This window comes from Oncorhynchus mykiss, chromosome 30, assembly GCF_057628025.1.
Source record: "Oncorhynchus mykiss isolate SJ-2025 chromosome 30, ASM5762802v1, whole genome shotgun sequence".
Taxonomy (NCBI): domain Eukaryota; kingdom Metazoa; phylum Chordata; class Actinopteri; order Salmoniformes; family Salmonidae; genus Oncorhynchus; species Oncorhynchus mykiss.
The window spans coordinates 13612501-13632500 of NC_143051.1; the positions used below are offsets into that span (position 1 = coordinate 13612501).

At 46.0% G+C, this 20000-nt stretch overlaps 1 protein-coding gene across 8 annotated transcripts in view; it reads left to right on the forward strand.

The window, feature by feature from the left end:
- The window catches only part of LOC110487940 (uncharacterized), a 145383-nt gene that overhangs the window by 25414 nt on the left and 99969 nt on the right, over window positions 1-20000 (forward strand). For 4 of the 8 annotated variants that reach the window (XM_090227567.1, XM_090227570.1, XM_090227568.1 and 1 more), the window contains exons 5-10: window positions 2864-3047; window positions 7062-7343; window positions 7873-7953; window positions 10299-10373; window positions 13247-13279; window positions 18563-18598. In XM_090227567.1, coding sequence (XP_090083693.1) covers window positions 2864-3047; window positions 7062-7343; window positions 7873-7953; window positions 10299-10373; window positions 13247-13279; window positions 18563-18598 — 691 coding nt within the window. The remainder of the gene's footprint in view (window positions 1-2863; window positions 3048-7061; window positions 7344-7872; window positions 7954-10298; window positions 10374-13246; window positions 13280-18562; window positions 18599-20000) is intronic. The other 4 variants (XM_036971044.2, XM_036971046.2, XM_036971045.2 and 1 more) reach the window with 1 other exon arrangement.

Below are 20000 nucleotides of genomic sequence, written 5' to 3' on the forward strand. Positions count from 1 at the left end.
CACTACCCTCTGGAGAGCCTTAGGGTTGTGGGCGGATCAGTTGCCGTACCAGGCGGTGATACAGCCCGACAGGATGCTCTCGATTGTGCATCTGTAGAAGTTTGTGAGTGCTTTTGGTGTCAAGCCGAATTTCTTCAGCCTCCTGAGGTTGAAGAGGCGCTGCTGCACCTTCTTCACAACGCTGTCTGTGTGGGTGGACCAATTCAGTTTGTCCGTGATGTGTACGCCGAGGAACTTAAAACTTACTACCCTCTCCACTACTGTCCCATCGATGTGGATAGGGGGGGTACCCTCTGCTGTTTCCTGAAGTCCACAATCATCTCCTTTGTTTTGTTGACGTTGAGTTATTTTCCTGACACCACACTCCGAGGGCCTTCACCTCCTCCCTGTAGGCCGTCTCGTCGTAGTGTCTGTAGTGTCGTCTGTAAACTTGATGATTAAGTTGCTGGCGTGCATGGCCACGCAGTCGTGGGTGAAAAGGGAGTACAGGAGAGGGCTCAGAACACACCCTTGTGGGGCCCCAGTGTTGAGGATCAGCGGGGTGGAGATGTTGTTACCTACCCTCACCACCTGGGGGCGGTCCGTCAGGAAGTCCAGTACCCAGTTGCACAGGGCAGGGTCGAGACCCAGGGTCTCGAGCTTGATGACGAGTTTGGAGGGTACTATGGTGTTAAATGCTGAGCTGTAGTCGATGAACAGCATTCTCACGTAGGTATTCCTCTTGTCCAGATGGGTTAGGGCAGTGTGCAGTGTGGTTGCGATTGCATCGTCTGTGGACCTATTTGGGCGGTAAGCAAATTGGAGTGGGTCAAGGGTGTCAGGTAGGGTGGAGGTGATATGGTCCTTGACTAGTCTCTCAAAGCACTTCATGATGACGGAAGTGAGTGCTACGGGGCGGTAGTCGTTTAGCTCAGTTACCTTAGCTTTCTTGGGAACAGGAACAATGGTTGCCCTCTTGAAGCATGTGGGAACAGCAGACTGGGATAAGGATTGATTGAATATGTCCGTAAACACACCAGCCAGCTGGTCTGCGCATGCTCTCAGGGCGCGGCTGGGGATGCCGTCTGGGCCTGCAGCCTTGCGAGGGTTAAAACGTTTAAATGTTTTCCTCACGTCGGCTGCAGTGAAGTAGAGTCCGCAGGTTTCTGTTGCGGGCCGTGTCAATGGCACTGTATTGTCCTCAAAGCGGGCAAAAAAGTTATTTAGTCTGCCTGGGAGCAAGACATCCTGGTCCGTGACGGGGCTGGTTTTCTCTTTGTAGTCCGTGATTGACTGTAGACCCTGCCACATACCTCTTGTGTCTGAGCCGTGACTCTACTTTGCCTCTATACTGATGCTTAGCTTGTTTGATTGCCTTGCGGAGGGAATAGCTACACTGTTTGTATTCGGTCATGTTTCCGGTCACCTTTCCCTGGTTAAAAGTAGTGGTTCGCGCTTTCAGTTTCACGCGAATGCTGCCATCAATCCACGGTTTCTGGTTTGGGAATGTTTTAATCGTTGCTATGGGAACGACATCATCAATGTACTTTCTAATGAACTCGCTCACCGAATCAGCGTATTCGTCAATGTTGTTGTTGGACGCAATGCGGAACATATCCCAGTCCGCGTGATGGAAGCAGTCTTGAAGCGTGGAATCAGATTGGTCGGACCAGCGTTGAACAGACCTGAGCGCGGGAGCTTCTTGTTTTAGTTTCTGTCTGTAGGCAGGGAGCAACAAAATGTAGTTGTGGTCAGCTTTTCCGAAAGGAGGGCGGGGGAAGGCCTTATATGCGTTGCGGAAGTTAGAATAACAATGATCCAAGGTTTTACCAGCCCAGGTAGCACAATCGATATGCTGATACAATTTAGGGAGTCTTGTTTTCAGATTAGCCTTGTTAAAATCCCCAGCTACAATATGTGGTTTCCAGTTTGCAAAGAGTCAAATAAAGTTTGTTCAGGGCCATCAATGTGTCTGCTTGCGGGGAATATATACGGCTGTGATTATAATCTCTACCTCTACCTCTACTTCTGCTTCTACTTCTGCATTTACCTCTATCTCTACCTCTACTTCTGCTTCTACTTCTGGATTTATCTCTACCTCTATCTCTACCTCTACCTCTACCTCTACCTCTGCCTTTACCTCTACCTCTACCTCTAACTCTACCTCTGCCTCTACCTCTACCTCTGCCTTTACCTCTACCTCTACCTCTACTTCTGCTTCTACTTTGCATTTACCTATTTCTCTATCTCTCTCTCAACTCTGCCTCTACCTCTGCCTTTAACTCTACCCCTACCTCTGCCTTTACCTCTACCTCTATCTCTACCTCTCTCTCTGCCTTTACCTCTACCTCTATCTCTACCTCTCTCTCACCTCTGCCTTTACCTCTACCTCTACCTCTCTCTCACCTCTGCAATTAACCTCTACCTTTGCCTTTACCTCTACTTCTGCCTTTACCTCTACTTCTGCCTCTACCTCTGCCTTTACCTCTATCTCTACCTCTACCTCTCTCTCACCTCTGCCTTTACCTATACCTCTTCCTCTACCTCTGCCTTTACCTCTACCTCTTCCTCTAACTACCTTTAGCTCTACCCCTGCCTTTACCTTTTCCTCCACCTCTACTGTTACCTCTACCTTTATCTCTATCTTTATTTATCTCAATGATAATAATTGTCATGGGTTACTATCTACCATTTCTCCATTATAGCACTGGCCACACACACGCACGCGCGTGTGTGTGTGTGTGTGTGTGTGTGTGTGTGTGTGTGTGTGTGTGTGTGCCTGTATGTACAGTATGTGTGTGTTTTGTGTATGTCTATTAGTGATGTCTATTAGTGTGCATATTTTTGTATATCCGTTTGTGTGTCTAACAGTGTGTTTTCTCAGTCAGGTGTTCCCCCATGGTCTTCCTGATGAGTTCACGCTGGTCTTCACTTTACTCCTCAAGAAAAAAACACTGAGGGACAACATCTACCTCTTCCAGATCTCTGATGAACAGGGATACCCACAGGTATACGCTCCTCTTTTCATCTACCTCTTCCAGATCTCTGATGAACAGGGATACCCACAGGTATACACTCCTCTTTTCATTTTTAGTTTCCTGGGGGGGAAATAGGCTTTGTCGTGCCCTTTTCACGACTGTCTTGGTGTGTTTGGACCAATCTAGTTTGTTGTTGATGTGGACACCAAGGAATTTGAATCTCTCAACCTGCTCCACTACCGCCCCGTCGATGAGAATGGGGACGTGCTCGGTGCTCCTTTTCCTGTAGTCCACAATCATCTCCTTAGTTTTGGTTACGTTGAGGGATAGGTTGTTATTCTGGCACCACCCAGCCAGGTCTCTGACCGTTGTCAGTGATCTGGCCTTCCACTGTTGTGTCGTCAGCCAACTTAATGATGGTGTCGAAGTCGTGCCTGGCCATGCAGTCGTGGGTGAACAGGGAGTACAGGAGGGGACTGAGCATGCACCCCTGGGGAGCTCCAGTGTTGAGGATCAGCGTGGCAGATGTGTTGCTACCTACCCTCACCACCTGGGAGCAGCCCGTCAGGAAGTCCAAGATCCAGTTGCAGAAGGTGTGTTTAGTCCCAGGATCCTTAGCTTAGTAATGTGCTTGGAGGGTACTATGGTGTTGAACGCTGAGCTGTAGTCAATGAACAGCATTCTCACATAATGGTTCCTTTTGTCCAGGAGGGAAAGGGCAGTGTGGAGTGCAATAGAGATAGCATCATCTGTGGATCTGTTTGGGCGGTATGCAAATTGAAGTGGGTCTAGGGTTTCTGGGATAATGGTGTTCATGTGAGCCATTAACAGCCTTTCAAAGCACTTCATGGCTATGGACGTGAGTGCTACGGGTCTGTAGTCATTTAAGCAGTTTGCCTTTGTGTTCTTGGGCACAGGGACTATAGTGGTCTGCTTGAAGCATGTTGGTATTACAGACTCAATCAGGGACATGTTGAAAATGTCAGTGAAGACACCTGCCAGCTGGTTAGCACATGCATGGAGCACACGTCCTTGTAATCCATCTGGCCCCGCAGCCTTGTGTATGTTGACCTGTTTAAAGGTCTTACTCACGTCGGCTACGGAGAGCATAATCACACAGTCGTCCGAAACAGCTGATGCTCTCATGCATGCCTCAGTGTTGCTTGCCTCGAAGCGAACATAGAAGTGATTTAGCTCATCTGGTATGCTCGTGTCACTGGGCAGCTCGCGGCTGTGCTTCCCTTTGTAGTCTGTAATAGTTTGCAAGCCCTGCCACATCCGACGAGCGTCGGAGCCGGTGTAGTATGATTCAATCTTAGCCCTGTATTGACGCTTTGCCTGTTTGATGGATAGTCACAGGGCATAGCAGGATTTCTTTTAAGCTTTCGTGTTAGAGTCCCGCACCTTGAAAGCGGCAGCTCTACCCTTTAGCTCAGTGCGAATGTTGCCTGTAATCCATGGCTTCTGGTTGGCTTCTCCTCTATTCCTCCCTGCATACCCCATCTATTTTCTGCTCCTTCCTTCATTTCTCCTCTCTATCTCTTTCTACCCCCTCATATCACCTGTCCTCCATCTCCCTCCTCTCTTTCCACTCCTATGTCATGTCTTTCATCTCTACTATCTCTCTCTCTTTCCACCCATCCTATCTTCTGTCCTTCATATCTCCACTCTCTCTCTTCCCACCCCCCCTGTCTCCTCTCCTCCATCTCTCCTCTCTCTCTCTTTCCACCCCCTGTCTCCTGTCCTCCATCTCTCCTCTCTCTCTGTTTCCACCCCCCCTGTCTCCTCTCCTCCATCTCTCCTCTCGCTCTCTTTCCACCCCCCCCCCTGTCTCCTCTCCTCCATCTCTCCTCTCTCTCTCTCTTTCCACCCCCCTGTCTCCTCTCCTCCATCTCTCCTCTCTCTCTCTTTCTACCCATCCTATCTCCTGTCCTTCATTTCTCCACTCTCTCTCTTTCTGTCTCCTGTCCTCCATCTCTCCACTCTCTCTCTTTCCACCCCCCTGTCTCCTCTCCTCCATCTCTCCTCTCTCTCTCTTTCTACCCATCCTATCTCCTGTCCTTCATTTCTCCACTCTCTCTCTTCCCACCCCCCTGTCTCCTGCCCTCCATCTCTCCTCTCTGTCACTTTCCACCCATTCTGTCTCCTGTCCTCCATCTCTCCTCTCTCTCTCTTTCCACCCATCCTATCTCCTGTCCTCCATCTCTCCTCTCTCTCTCTTTCCACCCCTCCTAGGTCCTGTCCTCCATCTCTCCTCTCTCGCTCTTTCCACCCCTCCTAGGTCCTGTCCTCCATCTCTCCTCTCTCTCTCTTTCCACCCCTCCTAGGTCCTGTCCTCCATCTCTCCTCTCTCTCTTTCCACCCCTCCTAGGTCCTGTCCTCCATCTCTCATCTCTCTCTCTTTCCACCCATCCTGTCTCCTGTCCTCCATCTCTCCTCTCTCTCTAGCCACCCATCCTGTCTCCTTTCCTCCATCTCTCCTCTCTCTTTCTCTCTCTCTTTCCACCCATCCTGTCTCCTGTCCTCCATCTCTCCTCTCTCTCTCTTTCCACCCATCCTGTCTCCTGTCCTCCATCTCTCCTCTCTCTCTCTTTCCACCCATCCTAGGTCCTGTCCTCCATCTCTCCTCTCTCTCTCTTTCCACCCCTCCTAGGTCCTGTCCTCCATCTCTCCTCTCTCTCTCTTTCCACCCCTCCTAGGTCCTGTCCTCCATCTCTCCTCTCTCTCTCTTTCCACCCCTCCTCGGTCCTGTCCTCCATCTCTCATCTCTCTCTCTTTCCACCCATCCTGTCTCCTGTCCTCCATCTCTCCTCTCTCTCTAGCCACCCATCCTGTCTCCTTTCCTCCATCTCTCCTCTCTCTCTCTCTCTCTTTCCACCCATCCTGTCTCCTGTCCTCCATCTCTCCTCTCTCTCTCTTTCCACCCATCCTGTCTCCTGTCCTCCATCTCTCCTCTCTCTCTCTTTCCACCCCTCCTAGGTCCTGTCCTCCATCTCTCCTCTCTCTCTCTTTCCACCCCTCCTAGGTCCTGTCCTCCATCTCTCCTCTCTCTCTCTTTCCACCCCTCCTAGGTCCTGTCCTCCATCTCTCCTCTCTCTCTCTTTCCACCCCTACTCGGTCCTGTCCTCCATCTCTCATCTCTCTCTCTTTCCACCCATCCTGTCTCCTGTCCTCAATCTCTCCTCTCTCTCTAGCCACCCATCCTGTGTCCTTTCCTCCATCTCTCCTCTCTCTCTCTCTCTCTCTCTCTCTCTTTCCACCCATCCTGTCTCCTGTCCTCCATCTCTCATCTCTCTCTCTTTCCACCCATCCTGTCTCCTGTCCTCCATCTCTCCTCTCTCTCTCTTTCCACCCCTCCTATCTCCTGTCTTCCATCTCTCCTCTCTCTCTCTTTCCACCAATCCTGTCTCCTGTCCTCCATCTCTCCTCTCTCTTTCTTTCCACCCATCCTGTCTCCTCTCCTCCATCTCTCCTCTCTCTCTTTCCACCCCTACTCGGTCCTGTCCTCCATCTCTCCACTCTATCCTCCCTTTGTCTTCTCCTCTCTCTGTTTCTGTTGTTCTCTCATTATCATTCTCATTATTATTCTCATTATTATTAATCTTACTTCTATGATGAAGAGTGTCTCTGACATCTATAATCAATCTGCAAACAAATTTAAATGCTATTCAGCATGTATAGGATGAATTGAGGGCAAACCAACTCGTTATACATGATTGATTGTGTGTTTTCATGGGCAATAATTAGTTGCCTTTGTCCATGTTTTTCTTAACTTTGCAGTGTGTTCTATGTAGCCCACTTTGAGACCCAAAGCATAGGACTGTACTGAACTTCTGTCTGTAGCTCCTTCTCATAGCGGATTATTGCTTGGGAAAGGATAGACCTATTCAATGAACCATTGGCTTCAGCAATACCTACAATATTCCTTTAGCTCTGTAGACACTATAGTGGTAGGAACAAGGGAAGAGGAACGAGGGAGGAGGTGAGAGGTGTTCTTTCCCAATCAGAAATGGATAATGACCCAATTGTTTTTTCCTGTCTCCTCTCCCCCACTTTCCCTCTCTCCTCCTTTCTCCTCCCAACCATCCTCCCCCACTCCCCCAGTTCTCCCTTGACCTGAATGGCCCTGATGCCACCCTGTCCCTGCGTGCACGGGGGGCCGACCCCCTGGGTGAGCCAGTTGGGTGTGTGTTCAGGGGGGAAGGCGTGGAGTCTATCCTGGACAGTGGTTGGCACAAACTGGCCCTCAGCGTCCAGCAGAGGGCAGCCTCTCTACATGTAGACTGCAGCTCCATCCAGACAAAGCCCCTGGAGCCCCGTGGCGAGCTATCGACCAAGGGACACACCCTACTGGGCATCAGAGCAACAGATGCTGCCGCTGTTGAGGTATGGAGGTGGAGGGCCAGGAAAGGAGAGGATGGGGGGGGTTATTGTGGTGGGAAGTTGGGAGATTGGGTTGGGTTAACCTGTATGTGGGGAGTAGAGAGATGGAGGGAGAGGTGGAGAGGGTGGGAGGAGGGAAGAGCTGGATGGAGAGGTGTAGAGGGTGGAAGGAGGGGAGAAATGGAGGGAGAGGTGGAGATGGTGGGAGGAGGGGAGAGATGGATGGAGAGGATGGGAGGAGGGCAGATATGGAGGGAGAGGTGGGCAGATATGGAGGGAGATGTGGGAGGAGGGCATATATGGAGGGAATGGTGGAGCGGGGGGAGGAGGGGAGAGGTGGGAGGAGGGAAGATGTGTAAAGGGCGGGACGAGGGATATTTGAGGGTGATGGTCATGGCTGTAGAAGGGGGGTTGTAGTGAGCTGTCTCAAACAATATTTCTCTCCCCCTCTTTTGCTCTTTCTCTCTCTTTCTCTCGCTCTCGTACTCTTTTCTCCCTGCCCCCTGTCTTCTTCGTCTCTCTTGTCTCTCAGATGGACATTCAGCAGGTGATGGTGTATTGTGACGCCTCCCTAGCCATTCAGGAGTCCTGCTGTGAGATACCTGGTGCTAGGGTGAGAACACCAACCATCAAACAACACTCCCACAACCATCACACAAACCATCACACAACACTCCCAAAACCTTTCTAAACACCAACCATCACGCATAGTCCCTGTGCCAAGATGACCTGTCTAAATGACTACTGCCCCGTAGCACTCACATCTATAGCCATTTAATGCTGGTCATGGCTCACATTAAAACCATCATCCCAGACACCCTAGACCCACTCCAATTTGCATACTGCCCCAACAGATCCACAGATGATGCCATCTCTATTGCACTCCACACTACCCTTTTCCACCTGGAGAAAAGGAACACCTATGTGAGAATGTTGTTCATTGACTACTCAGCGTTCAACACCATAGTACCCTCAAAGCTCATCACTAAGCTAAGGACCCTGGGACTAAACACCTCCCTCTGCAACTGGATCCTATACTTCCTGACAGGCCGCCCCCAGGTGGTGAGGGTAGGTAACAACACATCCGCCACGCTGATCCTCAACACGGGGGCCCCTCAACGGTGCATGCTCAGTCCCCTCCTGTACTCCCTGTTCACTCATGACTGCATGGCCAGGCACAACTCCAACACCATCATTAAGTTTGCCGATGACATAACAGTGGAAGGCCTGATCACCGACAATGATGAGACAGCCTATAGGGAGGAGGTCAGAAACCTGATCGTATGGTGCCAGGACAACAACCTCTCCCTCAACATGATCAAGACAAAGGTGATGATTATGGACGACAGGAAAAGGAGGAGAGAGCACGCCCACATTCTCATCAACGGGGCTGCAGTGGAGCAGGTTGAGAGCTTCAAGTTCCTTGGTGTCCACATCACCAACAAACTAACATGGTCGGAGACAGATGTTTTATACAACAGCCTTTCTGTGTGTTCTTTTGTCGACTTCGTCTGCACATTTGCAATCAAACGGCAGAATTTTGTCCATCTCCTTCGCTATCATACTCTAATTCCTCCAGAGAGCAACACTATCATACTCTAATTCCTCCAGAGAGCAACACTATCATACTCTAATTCCTCCAGAGAGCAACACTATCATACTCTAATTCCTCCAGAGAGCAACACTATCATACTCTAATTCCTCCAGAGAGCAACGCTATCATACTCTAATTCCTCCAGAGAGCAACACTATCATACTCTAATTCCTCCAGAGAGCAACACTATCATACTCTAATTCCTCCAGAGAGCAACACTATCATACTCTAATTCCTCCAGAGAGCAACACTATCATACTCTAATTCCTCCAGAGAGCAACACTATCATACTCTAATTCCTCCAGAGAGCAACACTTTTGCTTTTTGCACTTACTACGTGATATCGTTCAAAAAAGCAGTGTTAGAAAGGATGACCTACACAAACTGACCAGCTCATGTTATAGACAGACGAGGGCTGCATGGCAGACCAATCTAAAGTCATCTCTGGGGCATGTCCAGCCCACTCATTATCTCAACCAATCATGGCTAGCGGGAAGGTTCCTGTCTTTATCGGCGGCTAAACCAACTAGGCTTGTATTTTTGTATTTACAGATGGCATACACGTCTCTTATTCAGGCACATGAAAGTTCACTTCCCAAAAAACACATTTTGATAAAAATGTTTATGTTTAAGTAGTGACGCGCGACATACGCCTAGTTTCCTGAAACTTGTCACATGTGGATGTGTACCTCGCGCTTATATTTGCGTGTTTATTTGTTTGTGTGTGTTAGTGAGTGTGTGTGTGTGTGTGCTGTATATAGGCCTATGTATGAAAGACCGGCAAACACAGAGAGAACACCTTCAGAACACCTTCAGAACAGCCGAGGAGACTTTCAGACCCCTCTTGAATTGATGAAGGGATGTATGGAGGAGGAGGAGAGGAAGAGACTGACCACCCTCCCTCTTCTCCTTCTCTCTGAGCTGTCTGCTACAGGGCTCCTCGCAAGCAGTGTTTACAACTTGAACAGGAGCTGCACACAAACATGCACATACACCACAGACACGCACACACACACACACACACACACACACACACACACACACACACACACACACACACACACACACACACCCCACCAACAGAGTTCTGAAAAGACAGCTGATAAAGAGAGTGGTGTATTTTATGGCTAGACATGGAGTGTCCGAGGGGGATAAAGTTCCTGTTGTTGATCTCCTTTGTTGCCATGGAAAACCCCTCAAAATATGAAAACAGTGTTACATTACTTTGTCTTCAGTTTAGCTTTTCAGTTCAGATGTTTCCAGGCAGTTCACGATACACAATCCCCAATTGATGTTTGGTACCTGTAGGCTAGCTTTTCACCTTTGACCCATGGCTGCTCTCTCTCTCACTCTCTCTTTCTCAGTGCCCCCCTGACGCCCCCAAGAGTCGCCGTGCTGCCGAGAATGACCTAGAGCAGCCGGTCCTTGCCTTTAACCAGGTAATACACACTCAGATATCCCAGCAGGCAGACCAACGACACCAAGTACTGACTGGTAGGGGAACGCTTCTACCAAAACATTCTATTGGTTCTCCTGTTATTCATTGGTCCTCCCCTAATAATCAGTGATCTAACCAATCGAGAGATTGATGGAATCAATTGATGGTAGCATGATGACCTCCACAAACACTATTGAGAAATATGATTTTTTTCATCTCTTGCAACAGTGCTACATTGCCAGATAGATAATACTATTTCATTATGTTGTGAAGCCAAATCATCCTGTCTCATTTCATGATTTATATTAATGCCATCATTTTCCATTCATCCATTCATTAGGCATGCTGTTTGTCTTTTGGAGAGCTGTTGATAATAACTCAAAGCTCTGGCAGACTACAGACAGGAGTAATCAATCCCAGAGAATTGAACTGCTGTCTGAGTTTGTAATGAGATGCAGGTCTGTGTCTGGCAGTGGTAGCGCTAACCAATGAAATAACAGCTGATGATCGACGATGGACAGTATAAGGAAGTCTCTCTCTCCCTCTTTCTCTGTCTGGGCATCAGGGTTTATTAGTGATCTACTTCACCTCTCCTCATCCCTCTCTTCTTCTCCTTTCATTATTTTTCTCTTTAAATTGCACTCTGGATAAAAACATCTGGCTCTGTTCATAAAATGTAGATAGTATGTATAATCTGGAAGTAGAAGTGTTTTTGTCTTTTAGCCTAGCAGTAGCTTAGTGGTTAGAGCGTTGGGCCAGTAACCGAAAGCTGACAAGGTAAAAATCTGTCGTTCTGCCCCCGAGCAATCCACTGTTCCCCGGGCGCCAAAGATGTGTTTATCGATTAAGGTAGCCCCCCGCACCTCTCTGATTCAGAGGGGTTGGGTTAAATGTGGAAGACACATTTCAGTTGAGTGCATTCAGTTGTACAACTGACTAGGCTGACTAGGTCCCCATTAGTTTACTCCAATTAGGGGAGGGGTGGTAGGGTTAAGGGAAAATAATGAAGAAAAATACATATCAAAAATGATATATGGGGGATTGGAAATGATGCAGACAATTACACTGATAGAAGTCACAATCTATCTGCAGTATTAAAACTGATCTATACCAGTATGTCCGTTTAGATATCATTCTTCATCCACTCTGTGTTTTGCTGCTGATGCAGGGATATGTAATGGTCCCAGCTAGCTTCAGTGGTGTGCATTTACCTGCAAAATATGCCATAGAATTCTAATTCGATTCTGTTTAAACGTTGGCTTCTTAAGAGCATCACGTCACAACATAATTAACATTGCGTCTTCAAAAAGGTCACTTTTTAAAATCAAAAGAAAAGAAAAGGTGTTACTTTTCATACTGGAAGCAGGTTCATGGTTGGTCCTTCAGTGTTATACCTGTCTTCTAATGTTTCAGTGTTGTACCTGTCTTCTAATGGTTCAATGTTGTACCTGTCTTCTAATGGTTCAGTGTTGTACCTGTCTTCTAATGGTTCAATGTTGTACCTGTCTTCTAATGGTTCAATGTTGTACCTGTCTTCTAATGGTTCAGTGTTGTACCTGTCTTCTAATGGTTCAGTGTTGTACCTGTCTTCTAATGGTTCAGTGTTGTACCTGTCTTCTAATGGTTCAGTGTTGTACCTGTCTTCTAATGGTTCAGTGTTGTACCTGTCTTCTAATGGTTCAGTGTTGTACCTGTCTTCTAATGTTTCAGTGTTGTACCTGTCTTCTAATGGTTCAATGTTGTACCTGTCTTCTAATGGTTCAGTGTTGTACCTGTCTTCTAATGGTTCAGTGTTGTACCTGTCTTCTAATGGTTCAGTGTTGTACCTGTCTTCTAATGGTTCAGTGTTGTACCTGTCTTCTAATGGTTCAGTGTTGTACCTGTCTTCTAATGGTTCAGTGTTGTACCTGTCTTCTAATGGTTCAGTGTTGTACCTGTCTTCTAATGGTTCAGTGTTGTACCTGTCTTCTAATGGTTCAGTGTTGTACCTGTCTTCTAATGGTTCAGTGTTGTACCTGTCTTCTAATGGTTCAGTGTTATACCTGTCTTCTAATGGTTCAGTGTTGTACCTGTCTTCTAATGGTTCAGTGTTGTACCTGTCTTCTAATGGTTCAGTGTTGTACCTGTCTTCTAATGGTTCAGTGTTGTACCTGTCTTCTAATGGTTCAGTGTTGTACCTGTCTTCTAATGGTTCAGTGTTGTACCTGTCTTCTAATGGTTCAGTGTTGTACCTGTCTTCTAATGGTTCAGTGTTGTACCTGTCTTCTAATGGTTCAATGTTGTACCTGTCTTCTAATGGTTCAGTGTTGTACCTGTCTTCTAATGGTTCAGTGTTGTACCTGTCTTCTAATGGTTCAGTGTTGTACCTGTCTTCTAATGGTTCAGTGTTGTACCTGTCTTCTAATGGTTCAGTGTTGTACCTGTCTTCTAATGGTTCAGTGTTGTACCTGTCTTCTAATGGTTCAATGTTGTACCTGTCTTCTAATGGTTCAATGTTGTACCTGTCTTCTAATGGTTCAGTGTTGTACCTGTCTTCTAATGGTTCAGTGTTGTACCTGTCTTCTAATGGTTCAATGTTGTACCTGTCTTCTAATGGTTCAGTGTTGTACCTGTCTTCTAATGGTTCAGTGTTGTACCTGTCTTCTAATGGTTCAGTGTTGTACCTGTCTTCTAATGGTTCAATGTTGTACCTGTCTTCTAATGGTTCAATGTTGTACCTGTCTTCTAATGGTTCAATGTTGTACCTGTCTTCTAATGGTTCAATGTTGTACCTGTCTTCTAATGGTTCAAGTCATGAAAGGTCCATAGCATTCTAAAATTGCAGAGTTCAAGTTTATGTCCCTCTCCCTCTCTCTTTTCCTCTCTCTCTCTCAGGAAATCCTTGGATCCCAGGGTCTGGCAGAAAAAGTATGTTTCAATCTTTCCCTTTCACACACACAGGCACAAACACGCATAAACACACACATACAGGCACACAGACACACAAAGACAGAAAGACAAGCACACATACACACAACCACAACCTTGATCCTATATTAGTGAAGAAGCCGAGGAGAGACTTACAGTTGGCGTCCAATCAGAAAGACCATATGTAGGCGGGATGGGCCAATCAGAGCAAGTTATTTGTTTATGCCAGCGGCTGGTGACCCAAATACCAGTTCAGTTACTGTACTCCAAGAAAGGGCAGAGAAGGAGGGTAACAGTGAGAGATGGTGTGACACACATACACACACACACACACACACACACACACACACACACACACGCAGCTCTGCTACTGACAGTGGAGTGATTTGAACATCATACACCTTGGCTATCTGGGGAGTTGCTCTATTGCTGCCTATTCATTTTGTCATTCTCCAACAGTAGCAGAATTCTGTTTACATATGCAGTAGCATATACAACTCCAGACACTCCATTACTGCATTCCTTAGTGTCCTTACTAATGTTTTACTCATTTCCCATGGCTCAGTGTAATGCAGGTTATTACCTATGCTGAAACACAGCTCTAGTCGCTGTAGAGGAACTACGACTGAATATAATGAGACAGAATGATCTCTCTCTATTGGAAGACTTTCACAGCTATGAATCAACACAGTTATTAGTGTGTGTGTGGGTCGGTGGGGGGGTGGGGGGGGGTATATACAGTTGAAGTCTGAAGTTTACATACACTTAGGTTGGAGTCATTAAAACTCGTTTTTCAACCACTCCAACAATATCAAACTATAGTTTTGGCAAGTCGGTTAGGACATCTACTTTGTGCATGACACAAGTATTTTTTACAACAATAGTTTACAGACAGATTATTTCACTTATAATTCACTGTATCACAATTTCAGTGGTTCAGAAGTTTACATACACTAAGACTAATGCCTTTAAACAGCTTGAAAAATTCCAGAAAATTATATCATAGCTTTAGAAGCTTCTGATAGGCTAATTTACATAATTTGAGTCAATTGGAGGTGTACCTGTGGATGTATTTCAAGGCCTACCTTCAAACTCAGTGACTCGTTGCTTGGCATCATGGGAAAATCAAAATAACTCAGCCAAGACCTCAGAAAACAAATTGTAGACCTCCACAAGGCTGTTTCATCCTTGGGAGCAATTTCCAAACGCCTGAAGGTACCACGTTCATCTGTACAAACAATAGTGCGCAAGTATAAACACCATGGGACCATGCAGCCGTCATACCGCTCAGGAAGGAGACGCATTCTGTATCCTAGAGATGAACGTACTTTAGTGCGAAAAGTGCAAATCAATCCCAGAACAACAGCAAAGGACCTTGTGAAGATGCTGGAGGAACAGGTACAAAAGTATCTATATCCACAGTGAAACGAGTCCTATATCGACATAACCTAAAAGGCCGCTCAGCAATGAAAAAGCAATGAAAAAGCCACTGCTCCAAAGCCACCATAAAAAAGCCAGACTACCGTTTGCAACTGCACAAAGATCGTACTTTTGATGAAATGTCCTCTGGTCTGATGAAACAAAAATAAAACTGTTTGACCAAAATGACCATTGTTAAGTTTGGAGGAAAAAAGGGGATGCTTGCTAGCTGAAGAACACCATCCCAACCGTGAAGCACGGGGGTGGCAGCATTATGTTGTGTGGGTGCTTTGCTGCAGGAGGTGCACTTCACAAGTGGCATCATGAGGAATGGAAAATTATGTGGATACATTTTGTATTTATTTATTTTACCTTTATTTAACTAGGCAAGTCAGTTAAGAACAAGTTCTTATTTTCAATGACGGCCTAGGAGCAGGGGCAGAACGACAGATTTGTACCTTGTCAGCTCAGGGGTTTGAACTTGCAACCTTCCGGTTACTAGTCCAACGCTCTAACCACTAGGCTACCCTGCCGCCCCGGCAACATCTCAAGACATCAGTCAGGAAGTGAAAGCTTGGTCGCAAATGGGTCTTCCAAATGGACAATGATCCCAAGCATACTTCCTAAGTTGTGGCAAAATGGCTTAAGGACAACAAAGTCAAGGCATTGGAATGGCCATCACAAAGCCCTGACCTCAATCCTATAGAAAACTTGTGGGCAGAAATGAAAAAGCGTGTGCGAGCAAGGAGGCCTACAAACCTGACTCAGTTACACCAGCTCTGTCAGGAGGAATGTGCCAAAATTCACCCAATTTATTGTGTTAAGCTCCTGGAAGGCTCCCCGAAATGTTTGACCCAAGTTAAACAATTTAAAGGCAATGCTACCAAATACTAATTGAGTGTATGTAAACTTATGACCCACTGGGAATGTGATGAAAGAAATAAAAACTGAGCTCACAATTTCACCTGGTTAATATTGCCTGCTAACCTGGATTTCTTTCAGCTAAATATGCAGGTTTAAAAATATATACTTGTGTATTGATTTTAAGAAAGGCATTGATGTTTATGGTTAAGTACACATTGGAGCAACGACAGTCGTTGATTGATTGTTTTTTATAAGATACGTTTAATGCTAGTTTGCAACTTACCTTGGCTTACTACATTCGCATAACAGGCAGGCTCCTCGTGAGGCAGGTGGTTAGAGTGTTGGACTAGTTAACTGTAAGGTTGCAAGGTTGGATCCCCCGAGCTGACAAGGTAAAAAGCTGTCGTTCTGCCTCGTTCCTGGGCCGTCATTGCAAATAAGAATGTGTTCTTAACTGTCTTGCCTAGTTAAATAAAGGTGTAAAAAAAATGTTATGAAAACTTGAAATCGGCCCTAATTAATCGGCCATTACATTTCATCGGTCGACCTCTAGTTAGTACACATCGGTCCAGAGCATCCCAAACATGCTCAATGGGTGACATATCTGGTGAATACTCATAATAATTAGTTTAGTGCATACCCAGTGTTTCCCTTAGTTATTTTTTACAGAAGTGGTGGCAGAGGTAGCAGGGGGGGTTAGCAGAAAAGGTCTTCCTGGGGGGGATCCAGGGGCATGCGATGCGCCACTGCTGAATGAATTTAGGGGAAACACTGCATACCACACTTTATACATTGAATTGGGACTCCCAAATCATGACTGGGGAACAACCAAACGGGTTGATGTCTCTGGTGAGCAATACATCTCCATATAGTAAAGTAACTAGAGAGAGCAGGCTGAGAGAGAGAGAGAGAGAGAGGGAGGGAGGGAGGGAGGGAGAGGGAGGGAGGGAGGGAGGGAGGGAGAGAGAGAGAGAGAGAGCAGGCTTGGCTGAGAGAGAGAGAGGGAGAGGCAGATGGGTATTAGGAAACAGTGACTAGGTATCACGTACCAACCATTGATGGAGTTGCAGTTGTGGATCCCAGGAAGAGTATCTGCTGCGGCTAATGGGGCTCCTGATATAGTACCAAACACACAGAACAAAAACCTTCTCCTTACCTTATCTCCCAGTCACACAACATCAATATATTTGAACTGCCTGGTGTCACACAACATCAACATATGTTAACTGCCTGGTGTGAGGCGAGCGGGCTGGGCTGACACACTGGGTGGTAGATGTTGTATTAATTGCCATGCTTCCATTAGAAATAACATTGCGTCAGCAATTTGTAAGACACACGAAACTGTAGTGTGTCTGTGTATGTCTTACCCGTGAAGAGCTACAGCTGGCCTGCACTCTCTGGTGCCTTGGTGATTTTACTGTATCTATTGATCGCTGTCTCTCGAGAGGGACGTATGTGTGGACGTATGTGTGTGTGAATCTGTGTGTGTGTGTGTGCGTGTGTTGGAGACCCCCTCCCCAAACCCATGTCTGCAGAGAATGTTTAGCTGATGTAACAGCGCCACTCTCTGGTCACTGGAGAAACTGCACCCTAATCATTGCACCGCAGAAATCATCAACTAGATTCAGATTACTACCAGTCCTGCTACTGTAGTTGGACCACTAATCCCAAATGGTAGTCTGTGCGCTGATTGGTCCAAACTGTCTATTGTCTTCCTGACAGGATTCGAAACAGACACACGGCATGTCTCTTCTCTCATAATCAACACTACTCTATCCAATAGAGCAGGATGGGCAATTCCAGTCCTCGGGGGCCTGATTGGTGTTACAGTTTTGTCCCAGACCCAGATAACACACCTGACTCCAATAATCACCTAATCATGATCTTCAGTTTAGAATTGAATTTGATTAATCAGCTGTGTTTGCTAGGGATGGAGACAAAGTGTGATGCCAACCAGACCCTGGAGGACTGGTGTTGCCCACCCCTGCTATAGAGGAGCCATATACTACACTGAACAAAAATATAAATGCAACATGTAAGGTGTTTCATGAGCTAAAATAAGGAGTATTTATGTCTGCAATAAAGCATTTTTGCATGGAAAAACTATTTCTGATTGGCTGGGCCTGGCTCCTCAGTGGGTGGGCCTTGCTGAGAAGTGGGTAGGCCTCATTGTAATAGAATGGAATTCATCGAACGGAATCAAGCGGTTCCATATGTTTGATGTGTTTGATACCGTTTAATTTATTCCATTCCAGCCAATATAATGAGCCGTCCTCCTATAGCTCCTCCCACCAGCCTCCTCTGTGTGCAACTCAGTATTAGGAAGGTGTTCTTAATGTTTGGTATACTCAGTGTATGTTTTGTAACTACTGTACCTGAGTTTGGGAGCTGGCTCTCACTTTGATGTGTGACTTTTGCCTTGGATTTGGCCTATTCCTCCTCTGCGCTCATCACAGCATGCTATCAAAAGCAACTTCATCTAACGAGACACAACCTGACACAGACGTTTTTAAAGTCACTTGGCGTTATCGACACAGTACATTGCAAAATCAATTTGGACTCTTTTAATTCAGACACTTTCCTCATCTTTATAAAGGCCTTGATCTCCTGCATTACAGGGTATCTCAACATGAACTAATGTGATGTTAACATTACAGGGTATCTCACCATGAACTAATGTGATGTTAACATTACAGGGCATCTCACCATGAACTAATGTGATGTCAATATTTCTATCTCTCTCTCTCTCTCTCTCTCTCTCTCTCTCTCTCTCTCTCTCTCTCTCTCTCATTTTCTCCCTTCCTCTCTTTCTTTCTCCCTTTTTCTCTCTCCCTCCCTCTCTTTCTCTTTCCCTCCCTCCCTCCCTCTCTTGCTCTCTTTTTCTCCCTCCCTCCCTCCCTCCCTCCCTCCCTCCCTCCCTGTCTCTCTTTTTCTCCCAATATTTTTCTCCCTCTCTCTGTCTTTATCTGTCTCTCTCCCTCCCTTCTTCTCTTTCTTTAGTGTGCTGGTTGTGTTCTTCTCAACGATGACCTAAATGTAAGTTCTGGTTGGATGAAAGCTCTCATGTTGCACTGATATTGACATGAAACAAAGACTGAACAGATGAGACATATCCCCATCAAACTCCCTTTCAGAAACAAAGACTGAACAGATGAGACATATCCCCATCAAACTCCCTTTCAGAAACAAAGACCGAACAGCTGAGACATATCCCCATCAAACTCCCTTTCAGAAACAAAGACTGAACAGATGAGACATATCCCCATCAAACTCCCTTTCAGAAACAAAGACCGAACAGATGAGACATATCCCCATCAAACTCCCTTTCAGAAACAAAGACTGAACAGATGAGACATATCCCCATCAAACTCCCTTTCAGAAACAAAGACTGAACAGATGAGACATATCCCCATCAAACTCCCTTTCAGAAACAAAGACCAAACAGATGAGACATATCCCCATCAAACTCCCTTTCAGAAACAAAGACCGAACAGATGAGACATATCCCCATCAAACTCCCTTTCAGAAACAAAGACCGAACAGATGAGACATATCCCCATCAAACTCCCTTTCAGAAACAAAGACTGAACAGATGAGACATATCCCCATCAAACTCCCTTTCAGAAACAAAGACCGCACAGATGAGACATATCCCCATCAAACTCCCTTTCAGAAACAAAGACCGAACAGATGAGACATATCCCCATCAAACTCCCTTTCAGAAACAAAGACCGAACAGATGAGACATATCCCCATCAAACTCCCTTTCAGAAACAAAGACCGAACAGATGAGACATATCCCCATCAAACTCCCTTTCAGAAACAAAGACCGAACAGATGAGACATATCCCCATCAAACTCCCTTTCAGAAACAAAGACCGAACAGATGAGACATATCCCCATCAAACTCCCTTTCAGAAACAAAGACCGAACAGATGAGACATATCCCCATCAAACTCCCTTTCAGAAACAAAGACTGAACAGATGAGACATATCCCCATCAAACTCCCTTTCAGAAACAAAGACCGAACAGATGAGACATATCCCCATCAAACTCCCTTTCAGAAACAAAGACTGAACAGATGAGACATATCCCCATCAAACTCCCTTTCAGAAGTGCAATCAACTGTCATTCACATGGAAAATAATACTGCAACAATATAATGTCCTCAAACAACCAATAAAAGTAACTTGAAACAAGAAATAAAATACCTGTGGATTGAATATATATCTAAAACAATGAAATCTGTTTTATTGGATAAATATGTAGGCAATGATGTTCAGGTATAAACAAGTGAAAATAGCATGTAGCTTCCTTCTGGCTAAGTATGAGACACTGTAAAGTGGAGTAGTTTCCAGGTGAATGAGTACACCTCTAGTTACACATCCTCTTCAGCCATATCTGTATGCTTTAGCTAACTCTGTCGTCATGGTATCC